Raw genomic sequence first — 23,007 nt, forward strand, 5'->3', positions numbered from 1 at the left:
AGATTTTTAATTGGATAAATAGTGCAAGAGTTTTGAAGTTGTCTAAATTATACTATATCCAAGGAAGTCACCTTGAAGCTTTATTTTATACTACCAGCAATGAAAAATAGATATGCTTTGAAGTTAGATCTAGATTTGAATCTTGGAACTACCATTTTAAAATAGTTATGTCATCTTGGGCAAGAAATGTAACTTCCTTCAACCTCGGTTTTACCTTTGATGAAATGAGACTTGGAAAATTTTACCTTAACACGGAGAATTCTAGGCAATGCTGAATTTTTGAATATACATTGGGTAATGTTAAAATAAGTCAGAGTTAATCTATAGTTTGTATTTCCATGACGCATCTAAAAATGATGAGATAGATTTCTAGAATTCTTAAAGAAAATGTTAATAACACAGTTAAATGAGTAAAGGGTTTTGCACAAAACATGTGGTGTAAACTGATTTTTAAGTTTAAAAATTGTGTATGTGTGTATGTGTTTATGTTAAGAAAACATGATAGGGAAGGATATATGGCAAACAAGGTGAGGAGTAGGACTAAGGAACATAGATAATCTCTTTTTTTAATGTTAAAAACAGCTGTATTGAAAAGACAAGGGACACATTTTAATTTTTTCAATGAAAAAGTGAATAACAAAAACAAGTAAGGTTCCTGAGAGGTAATAGATGTCTTTGACACAATTTACACCATCAGTGCTCAATAGCTGATGAGCACCAGGAGCACCTATATAGTTAAACAAAGTTAGGCTCTTCCATGTGCTTCAGTGAGGGAGACCACACCTCAGAGAGACCAGAGTGTTGGGTAAGAGGGACTTGGTAAGGCCTCTTCTAGGACTTAGGCTTGTGATGGCTGATTTTAAGATAATTTAGGAAGTGAAGGCAAGTTCTGTTTTGAGTGCTATCAGAATTTCAGTGACTGGATATTTGGGTAATTTGTACCTCAAAGGGGAGAAAAATAAAGTGGATAAAGGAGTATGTACTAATTTTAGCTTTTTTTGTTTGTTTGTTTGTTGCAAAGAGTCTTTGTCTCTGTTTTGTTCCAGACATCCTCACAGAGTGGTCTTTGCTCTGTCTTGTTCCACGTCGGTCATGGGGTGGCCTTGTCTAATTATTGCTTATATTCTATAAAGGTTGTTTATGTCCAGTTGAGAGCACTATGGTTGATATGTCAGCCCTCACCTCCTGGGCCTTTTTATAACTTCTTTATACTACCAATAATTTCCTCTCTCCATTTATATTTTTATTTTGCTGAAGAGAAGATGACTCTACCAGGCCCTGGAGTTAATTATGCTGGCATATTGGTTCTAATTCTATAGACTTTACAGTGGTCCTCATATGCTGGAATAATGAATGCTAAGTTGAATAGGCAAAATGCAATTTGCTTTATATACAGGAGTGTTACCTTTAGATTTTCTTCCCGGGCTAGTGAAGACTGATTGCCCACTGAATGGTTTCTCTATGAGAAGAGTGTATAGCTAAGGTCTATGGGATTAGTACCTGTTCCCTGGAGTACCTGTGACCTTATGTGCTGACACCGGCTCAAAGAAAACAAGATTTATTAGCTAATTTTCTGCTAAAGAAGAGAAGAGATTCCCAGAGAAGAAATTTTTTATGTTGCAAACCTTGGAAGACTTCTTACTGACTGTGTGTGCATGTGCGTGCACATGTGTGTGGTGAGGACATTCTTACAAAGTCAGTCACACCCATGTTGACATAAGCCTTGTGAATGACAATAACTATTAACATTTTTTGAGAGCTTAATAGTGCCAGGTACTATGATTTCTATTCACTGTCTTATCTATCTACTATTAAAAAACAAATTAAAAATCTCATGACACATGTATTATGATGAGAAACAAGGTTTGAAAGCTTAATTACTTACAAAGGGACGCTGCTGATGAGTGGCAGGGTTGATTGGAGCATAAACCAAATTCTAAAAGATTCTAAATCTTGTACTCTTAAATCCTACTTTCCATTGGCACGTGCAATTAAAGAAACATTCTTCATATACAGATCCTGTAGATATTAGGCTCCACCTAATATCCCTGAATCAACATCTCCAGGACTGGGCTATAGTTATTTTCACTTAAAAAAACCCCTTTTCTGGGTCATTCGCATGCTGTTGTCCACAGATTGGTATTTAGATACCACTAGTATAGGCTACATACTCACAAAATCTGCAGTTGGGAAAACTGTCTATATTATTGTTTTTTGTCATTATTCATTTATTCATTAAATATTTATAGAATACCTGCTGTGTCTAAGGCTCTACACCAGATGATAAAAGGTCATAGAAAGCAATGTATCTCAAAAGCTTTATGGATAATGATGAAGGTCTTTTATGTAAATAAATAATTTAGATAGGAAATGATAAATAATACATAATATTTATTGATGCAAATGAAGTGCTGTGGGTCTTCTGTGGAAGAAGAAATTATTCCCAAGGGTAGAAAGTTAGTGGGAAACAAGCGTTGAGCTAGAAAAAGTTGAGGGAGAGAGTGACATTTGCCGTTCTAGTAAGATGTGGGCTTATGAAAGGCGTTGTTCATGTGGTATATGTCGTCGTCGTCGTCGTCGGCAGCCGTCCGTCTCGAGAGACGATGGTGTAGCTTCTTAAGAGTCTATCTGCACCGCCGAGAATGGCTGTGCAGTCCGACTCGGGAGTGACACGGTATCTGTCTCCTCCCGTGTTGAATCGACATCTTGCGATGACGCTGAAGCTACAGAGCCTGGGCAGGGTGATATGGAGGGTCTGCTGTTGCCCATGCAGCAGACCCCCCCTCTCTTCGCAGCTGAAGGGTCCAAGGGAAAGACGGAGTCAATACAGCTTGGCTTCAGGTGCACCGCAGGAGTTGCCGGTGTTGACTACAACGTCGAACCGCCTTAGGGACTCCGGCTCCGGATTTTCTGTTGGGGTTTACTCCCTTAGCCTTTCCCCTGAAGAGGTATGCCGCAAGGCAGCGGAGGTTTTTTGGAGTCAGAGTTTTCCTTCTCTGATGTGCCCTGGCTGGAAGATCGAACCAGCGACACTTAGCTCGCAGGCCGACGCTCAATCCACTGAGCCAAACCAGCCAGGGATTGTGGTATATGTATGAATAGCAATATGTAGCTTTCTGGCTTTGATAAAGTAAGCTACCATGTTATGAGGGGCATTATGGAGAGGGCCATGTGTCAAAGAATTGTGGGTCACCTCTAAGAGCTGGGAGCAGCCCTTGGCTGACAGCCAGCAAGAAGGCAGGGGGCGTCAGTCCCTACAACTGCAAGGAGGTGAACTCTTCTAATAATATGAAGGCATCTGGAAACAAGCCCATCCCCTGTTGGGCCTCCAGATGAGTTCCTGTCCTGGTTGACACCTTGGTTACAGCATTTCAGAGGCTGCGACTTAGCAGTGTCTCGATTCTTGACCCATAAAACTGTAAGATAATAATTGTGTGTAATTTTTAAGCCCCTGAATTTGTGGAGATTTGTTATGCAGCAAGAGATACAGATGTTAGACTGAAAACAATACAGATTTATTTTCCTATTGAGGACTATTCACTTTTTTTGGTCTTGTATTCCTTAACAATGCTATAATAAGCATCCTTAAGTATATGTCCTTATGGACTGGAACTTTTATTTGTATAGGTTAATTTGCAAGGATGAAATCTTAGATTGAAGACTATTTTTGTTTTAAAAAGATATTGCCAGATTCCTTCTAAAGTGAAGTAGCACTTCAGTTTTCCATTAACAATACGTGACTGCATCATTTTCCTTACATCACAGCAATTAATAGGCGTTATCAGTCTTTTGCAGTTTTTGTCAGACACATGGATAGGAAGTAGTTATCTTATTGTGACTTTAATTTACAGCTCAATCTTAGTAAAAATGAGCCACTTTTCCATGTTGTTTGACTTCTTTATATTGATTTCTTACAAGTTATTCCTGTTGGTCTGGTTGTTTACAAGCACAGAAAATTAGAAATTGAGGATCAAACTAGAAACATGTCTTTCCAATCCCTTTTAAGGCTTCTTTCACATCCTGGTTTCTCAGGCTGTAGATGAGGGGATTTAACATGGGGATCATGATGCCATAAAACACAGAAGCCATTTTTTCTTGCTCTTGAGACTCATTGGTCCCATGGTGCAGATACATGTAAGAGAGAGTCCCATAGAAAATGGTGACTGATGTCAGGTGGGAGGCACATGTGGCAAAGGCTTTTCTTCTCCCTGCAGCAGAAGACGTCTTCAGGATGGCAGCCAGAATATATAGGTAGGAAAAGATGACGACCAACACTGTGAATGTCAGGTTAAACCCCACAAAGACTGTTAGGATCATGATGTTTAAATCAATGTTGTAGCACGAGAGGGCAAGAATTGGGGGTTCATCACAGAAAAAGTGGTTAATTTTATTGGATTTGCAAAAGTTCAGTGAGAAAGTAAGACCTGTATTTACAGAGGCATTTAGGAAACCGATCAGGTATGAACCAACTAAGAATTGAATGCAGACTCTCTGGGTCATGACTATTGGATAGCGGAGTGGGTTACAGATGGCCACATAACGGTCCACTGCCATCGCAGCAAGGATATAGCAGTCACTTGTTGCAAAAGTACCGTAGACTAGTAATTGCACCATACACCCTGCGAATGAGATGGATTTTTCTGTTTCTACAAAGTTTTGCAACATCTTGGGAGTGATAGCAGAGGTGTAGCAGAAATCAACAAATGCCAAGTGTTGGAGGAAAAAGTACATAGGGGTGTGAAGGCAGGAATCAATCTTGATGAGTAGGATCATCCCAATATTACCCACCAGGCTGGTCACATAGATCACCAGAAATGCTGTGAAGAGGATGTGCCAGGACTTGTGTTGACCAGCAAATCCCAGGAGAATGAATTCAGTCACCTGAGTGCCATTGTTTTGTTCCATGACTAACAAAGTGTCAGCTGAAAAGGTACACAGAAAGAAAAGCAGAGAAAGCTAAGATCATTGTGATCTTTTAATGGGTTCTGGAATTGGAAATGGTATAATATTTGGTTTCATTGTGGGTGTCAGAGAATATTTTCTATGACACAATTGACTTATATTTAAAGACTGAGCCTTGACACCTACCTAGGTAATTTTATCTACAGTTGGGAGAAATTGCCGTGGGCCAGTAGTTATATTCTCAGGTTGCAAATTGATTGGCACTTCATAGATATACCAACTGGGAATTATATAGCATACTTTTATTTAATTATTCTTTCTTTTATGCTCTCAGTATTTTAATTAGAAAACTCAATGATCCTAAATACTAATCATTACATCTAAAATCTTGACACACCTACTGAGTTCTATATGATCTTGTTTCAACTTATCTCTATTCTCATTTTGTCTTTTTCCCCTTCTTAGTAACTCTTTTCTGCAATTAAGGACTCAAGGAGACGTGTAGTCCTTTCTGGAAGAGTTTATCAAAATATTTATGGTAAAGAATCATTTGCTTTTTAACATTTTCTATCTGCTGTGGACCAATCTTTTGTAAAAAGCTGCAAAAAGATCTCTGCATTGTTAAAATTCTGTAACAGTTTTAAATGTCCAAGCTCATTTTCTGTAGTTATTCATCACAGAGTGGAAACAGAGTCCAAGGACTAGTGCTTGTCCATGGACCACACATTGACTATCATGTTCTGTGATGTCCATCCATCATAATTTATTTATGTGCTTCCTTAGTGAGGGATAGAGGATTGCCTACAACTTCTCTCCACTGCAAATAACTCAGTTTAAAAATATTTTCTACAGCATATTCCTAGGGACAAAATTTTTGAGTCTGGAGGTAGGCACACATTTAACTTAACTAAGATTTCCCGACCACTTTCCAGAATGTATGTGCCAGTATCAACTCCTACTAATTGTACATTGCTGGGGGTCGGGGGCACGGGTCCCACCTCCTAAATTCCTCTGAGCATTTTTCTAATTATTTTTGGCTAGGAATATTGTTGTATAGTGCTATCTCATTTTTATATGCTTCCCCCCTTAATTGCAAGTGAACCTGATCATTATCTAATATTCTTCTAAAGAATCTTGAGGTTCTATTTTTCTGTTAATTACCTGTCCGCATTTTTGGCCAATGTTTCTATTAAGTTGCTTTTAAGGTGTTCTTTGTCTCAGATTTGAATCTTTATTCCAGATTTGAATTTCTTGTTAGCTGTTCACTTGAGAAAGACTTTCTCACATTTTATCATCTGTTAATTTTGTATGTAATATGCTTTATAGAGCTGAAATCCTTAAATCTGAAATAGCAATTCATCATTTTTTGCTTTATTGTTTGTTATTTTGAAAAAATAATTGAATAAAGTTTATTCCTTTCCTTAGTTCATTACCCTAGGAGAATAAAAAGCAATAATAAAATTCTTTTTCTTATTATAATGGAGTGCTGGCACTCGTATTTGTCGCTCCCAAAATATTTTACACCATGCACATAATTTGAAAAATGTTACTGTGTTTCTCAATATTTATTTTTTTTGAGAAAGAAAACAGACTAACCTCATAGAGAGAGTAGTCAGTGTGTATGTGTCTGTGTGTGTGCAAAACATTCAAATATTTTTAAACCATTAAGTGATTTGATTTGTTATTTTAAAATTTACTCACACAAATACTTAGCCCAACTGTGTTATAGGCATGTTTTTCCAAACATTTATGGAACAACTAGATCTAACATGCAATATTTTTTCATAACTGGCAAAAAAGACATTCACAACTCATTTCATGAAGCTAATGTAAACTTGACAACAAAGTAAGTACAATTTGAGGAAAGAAAATTGAAATCAATGTCACTTGTGAATGTAGATGCATTAACATAATCAAACCCATCCATGTACAAAAGAAATGATTGCTGGACCTCAGAGGAGTTTCTAGTAAATAGCTATTCTCTCCCTTTCCCAGGATTTGAAAAAGGCAAGGAATAAAGATATTATCTATGTAGAGACCATAATATTACATTTAGACAATTGGGGAAAGTCCTTATTAGTCAAGTTACTTGCTACCAGTGAACACCTTAGTGAGGTGGGCTTATTCATGCAGTTTTGGTGGCTGAGAATGGGTGAGGCCTCTTGCACTTTTGGGGGGAAGTGCCTCCGGAATGCAGGGGAACATGGGCTTCCGCAGGTTGGCCAATTCCGAGAGGATAAGGGCAGAGCGAGCATGACATGCTGTTCTCAGATTTGCCAATCAGCTACTTTACTCCATCTTTCTGGGAGCATAGGGAATAAAATGGGGAGAGGGAGCCCAAGTTACAGAAATTGAGGTCTTTTGCAAGAAACATCAGAAGCAGGGGAAGATATATTTTCCACCTGCAATCAAGACCACGTTGTACAAGCCTTATATTTTCCCCAATATTAACTTATACATCTTTAAAAAATTTATTTTTATTGTCTTTTCTATTATGGTTGTCCCACTTTTTCCCCTATTGCTCCCCCTCACCCAGCCCACCTCTTCTCCCACAGTCAATCCCCACTCCATTGTCTGTGTCCTTGGGTTATTTATACACGTTCCTTTACTAAACCCTTCCCTTACTTACCCCCCTTCTCTCTCCACCCCTTGCAAATGTTATTCTATTCCTTGTTTACATGCCTCTGGTTCAGTTTATAAATTTAATGTCATTTCAGTCAAGTGCTGGAGAGAATTCTATCCGTACCTTCACAAATTTATAAAATTTACATAGGGGAGAAAAGAGCTAAAAATGACTAAGAGAATTTTAAAGGAAAACAAGGTGAGAACTTGTCCTACCAGATATTAGAACATATCATAAAGAGTTACTGATGACAGTGTGGTTTAGTGTGAGGGCAGACAAATAGATCAGTGGAGCTAAGAAAAAGAAATTATAAACAGCCCACAAGTCTATGGAAACTTAAGTATGAAAACAATAAATGCGCATCAATAAATTATGTCACATTAACTATGGTGCTACAAACGCCTATACGTATGAAATAATAATATTGTATTCCTATCTTATATTTTATGAAAATCAATTCCAAATGGATTAAAGATTTAAACGGTAAAACTTTGAGAGTAAAACAGCAGACTGTCTATGACTTAGATATGCAAAAATATTTAAATAAGACATAAATGCACAAAACATTGAAAATCCAACTATATTGAAATTGAAAATACTAACATTATAAAAAAGAAGACTGAATATTGGCTGGAAATTTGCTGAGCTAAATTTGTTTGTAACACATATAGATGCCAATATAATTAGTATCCAGTATATATAAGTAATTTCTATAAATTACGCCAAGAGAAAATTTATAAAAGTTATGGTCAGGATAATTATAGAAGGAAAAACCCAAATAGTCAATAAAAAATACAACTCACTAGCAATCAGGTAATTATATATTAATGCTGTATTAAAATATAATTTTATACGCAGTTTAAAACAAAGTTTTGGTGAGACTGTAGGGTCATATATTTCTGGTGGGAAGGTAAATTAGTACAGTCGTGTTGGAGTCAAATTTGGAATAATTAGTAAATTTAAATATATCCTGCCCTATGATCCAGAATTTTCACTGTTGGTACATATACTAGAAAAATGTTTACCCTATAGACAAGGATACAAACACTGACACATAAGTATATGTATGAATATGTGTACATATAAATATACACACACGAGAATGTTCATAGCACATCGTCCATCACAGAAAAATATAAATAAATCACTAAAACTCAGTAAGTTAGTGTTAGATGATATATGTAGGTCAATATCTCAAATAGAATGCTAAGAAATAAAAAGCAAGTTGCAGAAGTTAGATGGTGGCTACAGGAATGGTTGTGATATTATTTAAAATGTATTTTTATGCACCTGAAATAGCGTGTAATAACAGACATTCCTCACATAGGAAAAACCACGTCCTCAGCACATCAGTAGGGGGCTCCTTTGCACTGATGTCAGTAATGCCAGGCAGAGCTGTAGCTCCATGGATGAGATGGCCAGTTTTAGATAAGAATGTGCCTTAATGGTGGGAAATATAGCAAATTAACCTGTGGTTGATGCGAACCATCTGATTCTTTCAAATATCTTGAAAAATAAACAAAAAAATATCATGTGGAAACTCTGTAGTGATGAGACAAGAAATGTTTTCTTTAATTCAACATTTTAGTGAAGGCTAAGAGCCAGTGAGTTTGTGTAAGTTTCCTCCTCAGGTATATGTGAAAATTAAAATGGATGAAATTCAGTCTTTTCAAGGAGGCTTTTGTTCAGTGGGTAAAAGGACTTGTCAGGGGAAGCTAGAATTGGTCATGGATCACTTAGACTAAAATCTTGATGGGGTAATAACATTTGCCATATCAACTTAATCATTATGAGTTAAAATAAAATGTATGACATATTGGGGGACCTTTTCCTTTTAATTAATTAATTTTTTCCCTTGTTATTGAATTTATTGGGGTGACGCTGGTTAACAAAATTATACAAGTTTCAGGTACACAGTTCTACAACACATCATCTGTACACTTAAAATTAGTCATAATAACACGTGCAAATACTACACCTAAATGCACATAATATCCATCCATCCGTCTGTCCATCCATCCATCCATCCATCCATTCATCCATCCATTCAATTTTTCAATCATGTGTTTATTCATACCTTTCCCAGGCAACACTTAGCCAATTTAGTTCCCTCACTCCATTTCCATTATGTCACCAAGAATGAAGTGATGATTCCTGGTCTTGGGGTGGAACTTGCTAGACCTTTGTCTCTGACCCTGTTACTTCCCCATTCTCTGTACCCCCTGGGATGACATATGGCTGTGTTTGAAAAATGGGATTGGCTTTGTTCTACTTACACCAGAGTTGCCTCCGGGTTCTTTTTCTGCAACTGGTGCAGGCTGACTGCCCACCAAGGTCTCTGTGTGGTTCCTTCCTAATTGTGGAATTTATAGCTGGAGCCTAAGGGATCAATACTTGCTCCCTTGAGACCTTGAGGTTCCTGGGGCTGAGATGGAATTAGAACGAACAATGTTCAGTAGTTATTTTGTGCTGAAGAACATTTAAGCTTCCTATAGGGGATACATTTAATTTATGCTACTGTCATTAGGGACTCTGTGTGTGTGTGTGTTGCCTTCTTAAAGAACAACTTCTTTAAAATTTTTCTTGTTTTGAATCAGGATGGGCATCTTTTTATAGGTCTAAGAATCTGTGTTAGGTCTAGAAAATTGACTTAAGCACCATAATCAGCAAAAACATGGCTCTCTAAAAATAAATAAATAAATAAATAAATAAATTCAAAGCTAATCTAAATTTAAGCGTGTATGGTCCCTAGTGTGACAAGGAGTTACTATTATTTGAACATATTTTATATTATCACTTTAACCATTGTTTGTTTATTTAAAGAAAAAATAACTTTTGATTCTATAATCAGCCCTGGATAAAGATAGCTTTCTTCCAGTTGCACCTTACAGTGTCAGGATACCGAGGTGTGTCTGGAAAAAGTCCAGCCGTTGTCAAGACAATGAGGACGTTTTGTGCGACATTGATGTAACATGGTAGCCAAGGAGAGTGGACTGGAATGCACGTGTGTGAACAATGATGACTACGGTACTATTCAGTGGGAGTAGTAGATGCCATTGAGTGGGCACGTGTACTGTGTGGTCATGACATTCAAAATAACACCAAGTAAAGCAACAAACCTGAATCAAATTTTGCGTTAAGTTTGAACATTCCTCTGTGGAAACTATTTAAGTCATTCAGAAGGCTTTTTGGGACCATGCAATTAGTGATTGACAGTTTCATCATGACAACATGTCTGCTCATGCACCACATCTCATGCAGAGTTTTGTGGCAAAACATCAAATCACTCAGGTGACTCAGACTCCCTGCAGCCCAGATTTGGTGCCCTGAGACTTCTGGCTTTTCCCCAACCTAAAATTGCTTTTGAAATGGAAGAGATTTCAGGATGAGATTCAGGAAAATACAACGGAGCAGCTGATGGCAATTGGGAGAACTGTGTGAGGTCCCAAGGTGCCTACTTTGGACCGTGTGAGGTGTCATTGCCCTGTGTACAATGTTTCTTGTGTCTTGTATATTTTTCAATAAATGTCTCTATTTTTTCATATTGCATGGATGGATACCTTCTGGACAGACCTCATATTTTACATAACAATCTGTGGAATAAGAGACTTTGAGTTATTTGGCTAGAAAGCTGCTAAGATTAAAGTTTTAATTTCATCAGTGAAAGGAGACAGCTCGGTTGAGTTTATAACTTTTTGATTAACCAGCATATTCGTGAAGGAGACCTATTATTAAAAGGCTGGTGAATTGACAGTCAATATTGTTTGCTGCCTGACCAATATCTCAGTTAGGAATGGGCTCCACTGCTAATGGAAGAAAACCCAACTTTGGCTTAAAAACAGGGACTTATTTTTCGTTCGTAACAATCTTTGGAAGTCAAGACTTGAACTTTAGTGATTTGCTTAGTCTTTCCCGTATGCTGGTCTCACAGTCTGACTTGTCTACTATGCTGCCAGGTATCATGTTTCCTATCAATGCAGGAGAAGGGATCTAGGAGGGCAGGGTGACAACCACATACATACTTTCGATCAGGAAAACAAAAGCTCTCCCCCAACCCAGTGGACTTCTACTCACATCCCATTGGCTAGATAGAACCGTGTTATGTGGAGCAGCAGAAACGTCCGGATGTTGCTCCATCCTCCCCAGCTACTTGATTTTTGTGCATCTGGTGTAGACAGCATTATCTGGGCTACGAGTAGCAGGTTTCCGATGTTATCTTGCTGTTGCTCTGCCTGAGATGTGGCTCAGAAGCTGTGGAAGATCTTGGCAACCCTCAAGTAATGGGGGAGGGGAAGTGAAAAAATGTTATAACCTCTTGTCCTTCAGAGGGACAGTTCTATGGGGCATTCTACATAATGTATCAAAGTCCTCTGTGAACGTGAGTTTCAGGTCCCAGGGGATAAGCCAGCTAAGTTTTTCATCCTTCCTTTGCTTTTGTTCTTTTATATTGCACTCTTCCATCTCCTTCTCTGCTGCTTGGGATAATCCCCTTCAAAAAGTTTAACAAACTGTACAGTCTGAGGGAACGCAATATAGTATTTTAACTATAGTCATGATGGCATACATGGCTCTCCAACTTCTCCCTCTGGGGCCTCAGGACATCCTCTGTTACTTTCTGATGACTGTCGCACTGTTGTCCCTGCATCTGGTGTTTGAAGTATTTGGACCTGTCCTGGATAGAAGATCTCTTTTTCTTTGTTTCTGGTTACCTCACACTGACTTCAGGTTAATTTTTCTCTTAGAATTTAAGTAGGATAGTGTATTTGAAAAAATATATCTTCTTTTGTTCACTTCTCCTGTGCTATTACTTAACTGTACATTTTTTCTGGTCAGTTCCTTAGACTGGCTGGCATTATTGGGTGTGAAACTTGCTCTTTCATCTAGTCAGCATGGCATCTCCAGATTCATGTGGGGGTCTCCATCACTTACCTTCAGTTTGTCTACTAAAGCTCTTTTGTCAACAGTTTGTCTTCCTGTTTCAATAGGCTCTTTGCCTCCTTTCAACTTCTCATTGAGTTCCTATAGTTTAAAGTTATTTGCCTGGACTAAAATGATTGGTATGCCTTTAATAAACGAATGACCATTGTTTAGGTTTTTAAATATATCTACATTCTAGATATTCGATCTCTAGTGGAGATAGAGCTAGAAAATGTTTCCAGAAGTTTCCTTATTTTATGCAAGAAAGAGATGAGTTCAGAATAAAGACGGTAACTAATGTCAAGATAAGTGATAACATCACATAAGAAATGTGTGTTTAAGTGCTAGAGAATGTAATGAATAGGGTAATATTAACTAGAAAGCGTAACAGTCTGAGTCATAAGGTGTTTTTCAAATCAGTTTATTTCTTATTTGGGTTTATGCAATAATTGTAACAGAACATATGAGGCGCTTCTTTGTACACAATTTAGGGAACTTGTTAAAAGGAATGTAAAATAATGAACTTGAGTTTTTAAAATTACTTATTTACAAAATTGGTGTTTTCTTTAAGAACATAGCTAAAATATTTAAAAACATTTATGTTCTTTGTAAAGTCCATACAGGCATCTAATATTTTAAATAATTTCAATAAAGGTCTTTTTCATGAATCGTATGAGGTCTGTTTCTTAAACTATACTCAAGGGAAAATTAGTCCTATGTGATGTTTCTATATTTCCCACATTCTAAGCACTTATCTATTAAAAGAGGTAGCCTTGCTTTAAGAAGTGAATGTGTTTTCAATTTCAGGAACATTATACTGTGAAGAAACATCTCTACTGGATACCTTGATGTTCCGATTTTGAACAATTTGGGTCCAATCTAGAAGAACTTTTTCCCCATCACTACTAGAGCTTCCTTTCCTTCCTTATTCCACCAACTACAGATCAAGGGGTTCAACATGGAAGTCACAACACTGTAACATATGGAAACTACTTTTGTATTATCCTGGAAATTATTAGAATGAGGCTGTAGGTACAGGTATGACAGGGTTCCAAGCACATGTGGAGAAGGTTTATTTCCTTCCTGTGGTAAAAGACATCTTCAGGGTGGTGGCTATGGTATAAGTGTAGGAAAAGTTGACAACCAGCACAGTGAACATCAAGTTAAATCCCCTAAAGACAATAAGCAACATAATGTTGATGTCATTGTTGGAGCATGAGAGAGCCAGAATTGATGGCACATCACAAAAGAAGTGGTTGATGGTACTGGACAGGCAGAAGGACAGTGAGAATGTAACACCTGTGTGCACAGAAACATTTATGGAGCCCATGATGTATGAACCAGCTACCAAGTGGATGCAGACTCTTCAGGACAAGACAATGGGATAATGAAGTGGGTCACAGATGGCCACATAACAGTCCACGGCCATAGCTGCCAGGAGGCAACAATCACTCGCCGCAAATGCTGCATAAATCAGTAATTGTGTAACACAGGCCCTGAATTATATTGATATATTTTCTACTGTAAAGTTTTGCAGCATCTTGTGTGTGATAGGAGAGGTATAGCAGATATCAACAAAAGCCAAATGTTTCAGGAAGAAGTACATGGGTGTCTGAAGTCTGGAATCTGTCTTGATGACAGGGTCATTCTGATATTATCCACTACGGACATCACAGAGATGACTAGAAATACAGGAAGAAGGCATACTGAAACCTGTGTTGGCCACCAAGTCCCAGAAGAAAGAATTCAGTCACCTTAGTGCTATTTCCTTGTGTCATGGCTACCAGAAATCTAGAAAGGACCAAGAGGAGGACAAAGAAAAGAAGGAAGATCTTTATGATTTCTTGAAAGAAAAAACCCTCTTGCATTTCATGTCCCTTTTTTTGAATTAGATTTTTAGGCAAACTTTCACAACAGACTTAATTGCTTTGCAAATAGTTCTTTTATTTTCTTGATAAGAAACCACCACATCAAAAGTGATATGTGAGCCATGGATTCATTTTCTAAATGAAGATGACTTCATAGAAGACTGGCCTCTAATATGTGTGAGTCTAAGAAACATAGATTAAAACACATTTTCACCATATTAAACAGGTATCCATATTTGTAAAGCAATATTAAAATATGGCTTTGAACCATTTCAACAACCTATAGTTTTCCTCAGTCATTTGTCAGTTTAATCCTGATTCAAACACCTGAAATTTGTCCATGTGGAGATAAAGTAAAATGAAAAGAAAAATAATTGGTTAATCCAGGTGAAGTGCATAACAGTGTTCCTTGTAGTATTCTTTTAATTATTATGAAGGTTTTATATTTAAAATAATAATCTAATAAAAAACAGAGATTATAAAAACATTTTCATACAAAAACAATGGAGACAGTTGACCATCAAGAGCTGTGCACTAAAAATGTTTCTAAAGACTGTCATTCAGAAAAGTGGAATATGACCTCTGAAGAAAGTCAAAAGAATGGATGAAGTTAGGAATTGGTAAATATATCAGAAAACTGGAATAAAGAGAGGAATAAATATTGTCCATGGGAAGTGATAAACTAAAAATATCAGCTGATGCTAATATATTAGATTGGAGGGTTCATTAGGTTTATAGTGCTCTAAAATTCTTGTACTTTAGACTTTTACTTATATGTATATATTTTCAATAATTACAGGAGATAAAATGAATTTTTTTAAGCTTAGGGGAATAAATAAAACTTTAAAGTCAGTCATTCAATCTAAAAAAACACACTAAAGGGGATGAAAAGAATAATAAAAAAAGACATAGAAATCACTTAAGAAGGCATAAATAAATCTAAATAAACTTACAAGAAAAATAAATATAAATGGTCTGAACTCATCATTAAAAGGCAAAGACTGTCAAGTTGGAGTTTAAAAATGTAAATCAAGCCATGCAATTATATAACAAACAAAAATTGAAAAAAAATTAAACAACGAATGATTAAATAAACAATGGTATAGAAAAGAATAGAATATTTGCATTAGTGATGTCAGCTGTCCCTTTCTACACTTGCTGCATGGTGACATTGTTGCTTTGGCTGCACATGGGAGATTTATTCTTGAGGTCTATGGGATTAAAACCCGTTCCCATGAGGATCTCAGACACCGGGGGCTGGGTTGAGTGTATGATACTGAGTGTCCCATTTGAGACCATTAAAATAATTTTTTTTCAACTTTCTGTCCTTTAGAGACTTTTTGTCTTCTTTACTTCCGTGAGCTTAGGAACCATCTATGTCAGCCTGGGCCGATTTTTGGATTTTATAAACCTGGTTTCGCATACTGGGTCTTCCACTTATTCCAAGAATCCGTTTCCCCATCTGTAAAGCAGGGCTAGTGAACCAGGCATGGCTGCCTCAGTGGTGTGGGAAGAGCATATGCACATGCCTGTACTCATCCTTTGACTCTTGGTTCAGGGAAATGCACATCACTTCCTCTCCAGCCCCTGTGAGGTAGGCCTTTTTCTCTTTCTTCCCTTAGCCTCTGGGCATAAATCTATCCTTTGGCCCTAATGGGCTAATTATTAATATAAATCATTTGTTTGCTGTGGATGATGAGCTCCTTGTAAGCAAGCATACTTCTTTTGTATTTGTGTAGGTCATGCCTAGCACAGTGTCTGGAACTCGTTGGTATCCAAATCTTCATGGAATAAATAAACGAATACGTGAACGAAAGGCAAGATCTCTGATAGAGAAATTACCCCTTCTACTTTATGGTGGTGACTATGCAATGCACAAAACCGACATCAGTAATAGTGAGACTGTTTACTGAGGGTCTGCCATTTCATGGCACTGAACTGATAGGTTTCACATGTATTGTCTTGTTTAATCTGCGCATGGTCCCATGACATAAGTACTGCTATTATCTGCATTTTATAGATAAAGGCCCTGGCTGGTTTGGCTCAGTGGATTGAGCGTCGGCCTGCGAGCTAAGTGTCGCTGGTTCGATCTTCCAGTCAGGGCACATCAGAGAAGGAAAACTCTGACTCCAAAAAACCTCCGCTGCCTTGCGGCATACCTCTTCAGGGGAAAGGCTAAGGGAGTAAACCCCGACAGAAAATCCGGAGCCGGAGTCCCTAAGGCGGTTTGACGTTGTAGTCAACACCGGCAACTCCTGCGGCGCACCTGAAGCCAAGCTGTATTGACTCCGTCTTTCCCTTGGACCCTTCAGCTGCGAAGAGAGGGGGGGGTCTGCTGCATGGGCAACAGCAGACCCTCCATATCACCCTGCCCAGGCTCTGTAGCTTCAGCTTCACTGGAGAGGACACTCCAGCGTCATCGCAAGATGTCGATTCAACACGGGAGGAGACAGATACCGTGTCACTCCCGAGTCGGACTGCACAGCCATTCTCGGTGGTGCAGATAGACTCTTAAGAAGCTACACCATCGTCTCTCGAGACGGACGGCTGCCGACGACGATAGATAAAGGAGTCGAGGCTCAGAGGTGTAAAGTGGGTCAGCCATGACTACATGAATAGTACGAGATGAACATGGACTTCAAATAAGTCAGTTTGAATCCAGAATTTAAGATCTCAGGCATCAGGCTGAGCCAGACTCAAAGTTTGAAAAGAACCCAAATCTTCTATCTTCTTGAGGAAACACATAAATTCAGTGATTCTGTGTTAAGGCAATAGATATTATTAGCACCTACTATGTGCAAGGCACTGTTCTAGGCACTTGGGACACACAGGAAACAGGGACCTATGGATATGGCCCATGGAATTTGCATCCCAGTGTGTGTGGAGAATAGAATGTAAACAAAGAAACTCCCTAATAAGCAAGACAATTTCTGCTACAAGGAAAATAAAATGCTGTGGAGCGAAGGTGCCTGAGAGGAGACCACCTCGGTCAGGAGAGGCTTCCTTAGAGAGATGGCACAGTGGGGAAAGCAAACCCAACTGAGGGAAAAGCTGGCATCTTGAAGAGCTTGGCTTGTGTGTTCCAAGGACAAGAAAGCAGCCTAGAGGGACTGAAGGGGAACATGCCACACATTGGGTCAGAGACCCTGCAAGGATCTTATCATATAAGGCCCCAGAGTGTGACAGAGAGTCACTGTGGCTGGTGGGGGACGTGACATTAGACCATCGCACTGGGCAGATTGTTCTTACTGCTGACTGGCGTATAGATTATAAGAGCAGGAATGGAAATTGAGAGACCATATACGAGACTCTGTGGTTTTTTGATTGAGAGATAAGAGTGGCTTAACTAGGGTAGTATAAGGGAAATGGAGACAAGGGTACTTAATTGTGCTATTTGGAGAAGGTAGCCTTTAAAGCAATTGCATTTGGTTTGAACTTAGGAAGTAAAAGAAAGAGAGAAATGAAGTTTGACTCCTAGATTTTTGTTTCAATCAATTGTGTGAATGGTGGTTTCATTTAACTAAGATAGAGAAGACTGAGAAGGTTATAATCAAGTGCAGATAAATCAGATAAGACATTACCAAAAAGAAAAAAAAAAACCCACACAAACAATCCGAGGTATAATTGAAACATAAAATGGGTTTCCAAGGCTTTAGTAAAGGACTTTGTCAAAACTGAAAATGGTGAAAAGCTGCTCACAGGGGTACAGAGGGGTCTAAGGAGACAAAGACTGGAATGCTTGGGCCTCTGTAGGGAACGTCTCAATAGCCAAGACGCACAGAAAACAGTCGCATGGAGCCCTTCAGCAGCTCGGGCAGGTGGTGATGCAGGGAGCTTGCTGCAAAGGCAAATGGAAACCGAACAACCCAACCTCCGATTCCAGCTGCCCCGTAGCTGCTTAAGTTTCCTGAGGGGGAGGCCAGTTGGAGTCCAGCAGGATGAGGTCAGCTGAGTCCTTGACAGCCTCCTGCAGACATGAGCAGGTACCCCACAAGGAGCCCAACAGCACTGAGAGAGGAGGGGTAGCCGGTCTCCAAATCCCTGCCTTTCTGATAGTCCATACTCTGTTATGGAGGCCCCATAACGAAGCTACATTGATCCTGTCCACCCGAAACACCCACTTGTTTATTACCACTCCACCCTGCTACACAAGAAGGTCATGCTTACCCGGACACGCTCTGATTCTTTTCCGTCACGACCTTTGTGTCAGCTAATACTATGCTTTGACCCTCAATTCCTAAAATGTCTCTTGATAGGGTCAGTTCCTAAGCTAAAGATATTTTAATCATTTTAATGATCATTTAAGCAGTTCTATGAACGGGGAAAGGTGAGATTTACAGTGGTGCCATTTTACTGGATTTTTCTGTTGTCCAGAATGATTGCTTGCTCATGATTTCTACACACCAAGGGATTTTGTTACAAAAGGTGTTATAGACTCATTCCATCTGTGGCCCAGTGCACGCCAGGTAAGGGGTGGAGCGGGGGGGAGGGGGGAATGCAGAATGGGGTTTCTGTCCTGCAAAGCCTCAGCCTGGATGGACTCACTCCACTGTCCAAAATACCTGCAGCACTCCTGTAGAAAGACTCTCAGTGCCATGGATGCGACTGCTGTTTTAAGTTAATTTTATTATATTTATTGGGGTCACATTGGTTACTAAGACTGTGTAGGGTTGAAATGCACAATGTATCATCTGTAGTTTGCATTGTGTGTTCACCACCCAAAGTCAAATCTCCTTCCGTCATCATATATTTGACCCCCTTTTCCTTCTAACACCTCCCTGACCCCTCTTTTCCCTCTGGGAACCACCACCATACTATTGTGACTTATATCTTTATTTTGTTCCCCGGGGGGACTGTGCTGACCCAAGGCCCAGCAGCCCCTCCCCCAAGTTTCCAGTCTAGTGGGTGTGCAGGCAGAAATAAGTGGAATCAGTGAGATGCACAGGCCCCAAGAGCTTATAAAGGGAGAATGAACCTGGTCAGTTACGTCTGGGAAGACTTCCCAGAGAAAACTATGCTCACACAAAAGCCAAGGCAAACACACTCACGAAGAAGTGAAGTTAGGTGGCAGCCAACAGCCTGCTGCTTGCAGGTCTACAGTTGCACACACACCTGTGGCTCTGCTCTTGGAACAGAACCTCGTTCCTGCCTTAGGGTTTCTGTCACCTGCTCATCCGGATCCAGGGCAGGCTCCTTCACATTCTCCTCACAGTCCCCTTTCCCTGACCCCCTTATCTAAACGAGTCCCCTGCTTATTATGCTCTCTCCCAACACCCTTTTATTTTCTCGGCATGTAATCATCTGGTGTTTTCTTCTGTATACTTGTTTACTGACTGTCTTCTCCGGTAGACTGTGAGCTCCAAGAGGCTGGCTCCCGCTCCTCTTGTTCACATCATGAATGCCTGACACATGGCAAGTGCCAAATGAAAGAGAATAATGAAGATAAATATAGATGCATAAGGAAAAGATAATGAAAGATAAATGTATGCATGAGAAAGTTTATTCTGCTTTGAGCTAATAATTGATTTTGCAGAAATTTAACTATGTTGTAGTCCCTTAAAAATAGCAGAATTCCCTTAAAATTCCTCCAAAATGGAGCTGCTACACAGTTATCACCAATTCTTTGTTGAAAAAAATATCCTTTGTTGTCTGCAAAATCTGGCATTTGTTTTTAAAAGTAAGCCCCTAGAAATTTATTTTAAAATAAATTTAAAAAATTAAAGGGGATTAATGGATAGAGATATAGGTAGATGGATAGATATTAAGTGAAAAATGTTTGCTAAGATGTTCGAGCTGAAATTTAGGTGATGGCTATGCTGATGTCCATTGTGAAATTCTTTCAACATTGCTGTCTGTTTGCAAACTTTCATAAATGATGTTGAGAAAGAAAAAAAATACCTGGGTATATTCCTGCTCTCAATAGAGTTTAATTTCATTTTCTACTTTCTGCATCTTTAGGGCTGATGATTAGATAATTAATAGGAAAATAGTCAAGAAAGTCCTTTATAATATACTGATTACACAATACTTATTGCTTAATTTGTATACTTATATTTGGCATAATTTTCGACCATGAGAATTGTGCGCTCTCGTGGTTAGCCAGAAGTTTGGACGACTAGAACCCGTGGCTCTCTATTATTCCTTCAGCCAGAGCTCTGAATGCTGGTCCCAGGGGATTTAACACAGTCAGACAAGGAGGGTGACTCCTGGGTGTTACTTGTTGCTACAGGAGAAGTCATTTTCTAGCTTGTGATTCATAAGCCTCTCATCTGGGGAAAGCCTCTCATACTGTCATTGTTAAAGTGATTCACTGCCTTTTCGGCCTGTAGGTCTGTGTGACTCTCTGGCTTCTCTTGCTTTTTTTTGGTGGGTCTAGGATGGGAGAAACCCTCATTATAATAATAATAACCAGCATCAGATGGGCGTTCCCGCCTTGTGAAACTATTCCATTTGCCTTGCTGCATTTGATTGTCCTGACCATGCTGTGATGCATGGGGGCTAAGCAGTATTATGCACCCCACCCATTTTACATATTGAGCTGTGAGGTGTGTAAATGACCTGGTGAACTTCACTGCAGAGTATTAAATTAGGGAGCTGAAATTAGAATTCAGGTCCCTGACTTCTAATCCAGTCACCCTGACTTAATACCTCACTGAAAACACACCCAATTTCTCACAGGCAAGTTTTGCCCAGAGGAGTGCAGCTTCAAAGGAAACAGGGTTCAAATAAGGCCACGTAAAGAGAGAGCAGGTGAGTCTTCCTTGGGTTGAGATTCATGCTTAGTCACCGCAACCTCTCAAATCCATGTCTTCGTCTTGTTCTTGGGTGTTTAATGCAGTTAAAGGTTCAGTCTCAGCCTGACTACTCCCCAGTGAAATTTCTCTGAGCTGGATGTTCTTTTAGGATCGGTCAGTAAAAGTTAGTCAACAGGGACCCTTTCCAAGTCGCCGCTGTGCCTGTCATGTGCTCCTCTGCCTACTTTTTCCCAGGGCACTTGCTCTTGCTGAAGCAGAAATTCTTATTCTATCAGCTAGTAGAGAGATTCCAGAAATGCCAATTGCCATGGCTTCAAATACCATTTAATTCCCCTTTACTTTGAATTTTCTGTCATGGAAATTAATATGCTTCGACCATGAAGTCAGATATCCCCAGATCTGAAACTCTACTCCACCACTTCCTACCTGGGACAGCAGGCAAGTTGCTGGTCCTGCCTAAACCCCAAGTTTTTCGTCTATAAAATGAGATTAATGATAGCACTTGCATCATGGGACTGTTAGGAGGATTAAATAAAATAGTGCCCATGAAGGGTATAGTTTAGTACTAATTGCTTGGTAGTTACTCTTAAGTACTGGTAAGAATTTTAATAATTCAGTTAGAATACAGAAATGCCTTTCCCATAATAGATAACATTTCTTTCTAGTTAGAGAGAATTACATTTACATATATTCCTTCCCTCCCTCTCTCCCTCCCTCGCTTCCTTCCTTTCTCCCTTCCTTCTTTCCTCTCTACCTCCCTCCCTCCCTCCCTCCCTTCTTCCCTCCCTTCCTCCCTCCCTTCCTTCTTTCCTTTCTTCCTTCCCTCTTCCTCTCTTTCCTTCCTTCCATCATTATTGAGAGTGACTTTAGCCTGTCAGGCAGTCCCTACTTTCATGGATATTACAGGCCAGCATGGAAGACATATTAAGGAATCACACAAATGAATGTAAAATTATATCTGTAGTAATTGCTACAGAGCATATCACAGGAGGCCGTGACTTAGTGGAGAATTTGCCTGGGATCTGCTAGTAAGTGACAGTTAACCAGGTGAGAAGGAGTAAGAGCAGGGGGAGTGACAGAGAGGTTCAGCCACTGGATTTAGTAGCAAAGACCCTGTGGCAGAAGGGACTGTGATGACTCAATAGAAGGCATTGGGCTGCAGCAGCGGGAGCATGGGCCACAGTGGTACAAGGTGGGGCAGGGTGCAAGCAGCGTCTGTTGGCAGTCTTCCAGGTTGGCCTTTATTGCAAGAGCCATGGGAATCCATGGAAGTGTTTTAGGCAGTGCTGTAATATACCAGTCAGGAGTCATTAGAGCCCTACAGTACAGAGGGCAGGAATGGAAGGATCTGCAGACTGGATCATCTAAATTCTGATTTAATGCTCAGAGATCTGGGAAGCTGTCAAAGTAACAGGCCTTGGTTCCCCTCCGCTGGGAAGCTTATTGAACAAGTAATAGAAACATAGTCACATGCCTCTCAGGTGTAAATACCAGTCACTGCAGGGTGAGAGAGAGACATCGATGGGGAGATTGAATTTAGAAAACAGACTATTTTATTGATTAGCACTAAGCAAGTTAAAATTTACTCCATGATAAACTTCTGTTCTTACTTAAAACCTTTTCTGAATTGATTTTGCATGCTTCCCTTACGTAATCGGTCTAAATCTCCCAGATTTGTTCAGTTTCACAGTAACCAACACCATTTGGGGAAGTGCCATGTGGGCTAGTTTTGATCTTGAGGGAGAAATGCCTTTGAGGTAGTGTGTCCAGGGAGAGGTCTGCTTGCTATTTCTAGTGACCAGGAGGACAATACTTGAGCATCGCTGGGAGTAGGACCACAGGAAACAGAGAAAACCAATCACTGTGCTGCACTCCCACTTGCAACCCAGATTTTAGGCAGGAGAAATCATCTATAGATCTACCTGCAGGAGGAATCCTGGCT

General features: G+C 39.4%; 1 protein-coding gene and 1 pseudogene across 1 annotated transcript; both read right to left on the reverse strand.

Annotated features, from left to right (window-relative positions):
* Positions 1 to 3,975: 3,975 nt before the first annotated feature.
* LOC150017797 (olfactory receptor 5AK3-like) lies at positions 3,976 to 4,905 on the reverse strand. Its single transcript, XM_090267527.1, has one exon. The coding sequence runs from the start codon at positions 4,903 to 4,905 to the stop codon at positions 3,976 to 3,978; it is 930 nt and encodes a 309-aa protein (XP_090123653.1).
* An 8,416-nt stretch (positions 4,906 to 13,321) lies between these two features.
* On the reverse strand, positions 13,322 to 14,220 carry LOC150017798 (olfactory receptor 5AK2-like; annotated as a pseudogene).
* Positions 14,221 to 23,007: the final 8,787 nt, after the last annotated feature.

This window comes from Furipterus horrens, unplaced genomic scaffold (assembly GCF_987537825.1).
Source record: "Furipterus horrens unplaced genomic scaffold, mFurHor1.1.pri manual_scaffold_2, whole genome shotgun sequence".
Taxonomy (NCBI): domain Eukaryota; kingdom Metazoa; phylum Chordata; class Mammalia; order Chiroptera; family Furipteridae; genus Furipterus; species Furipterus horrens.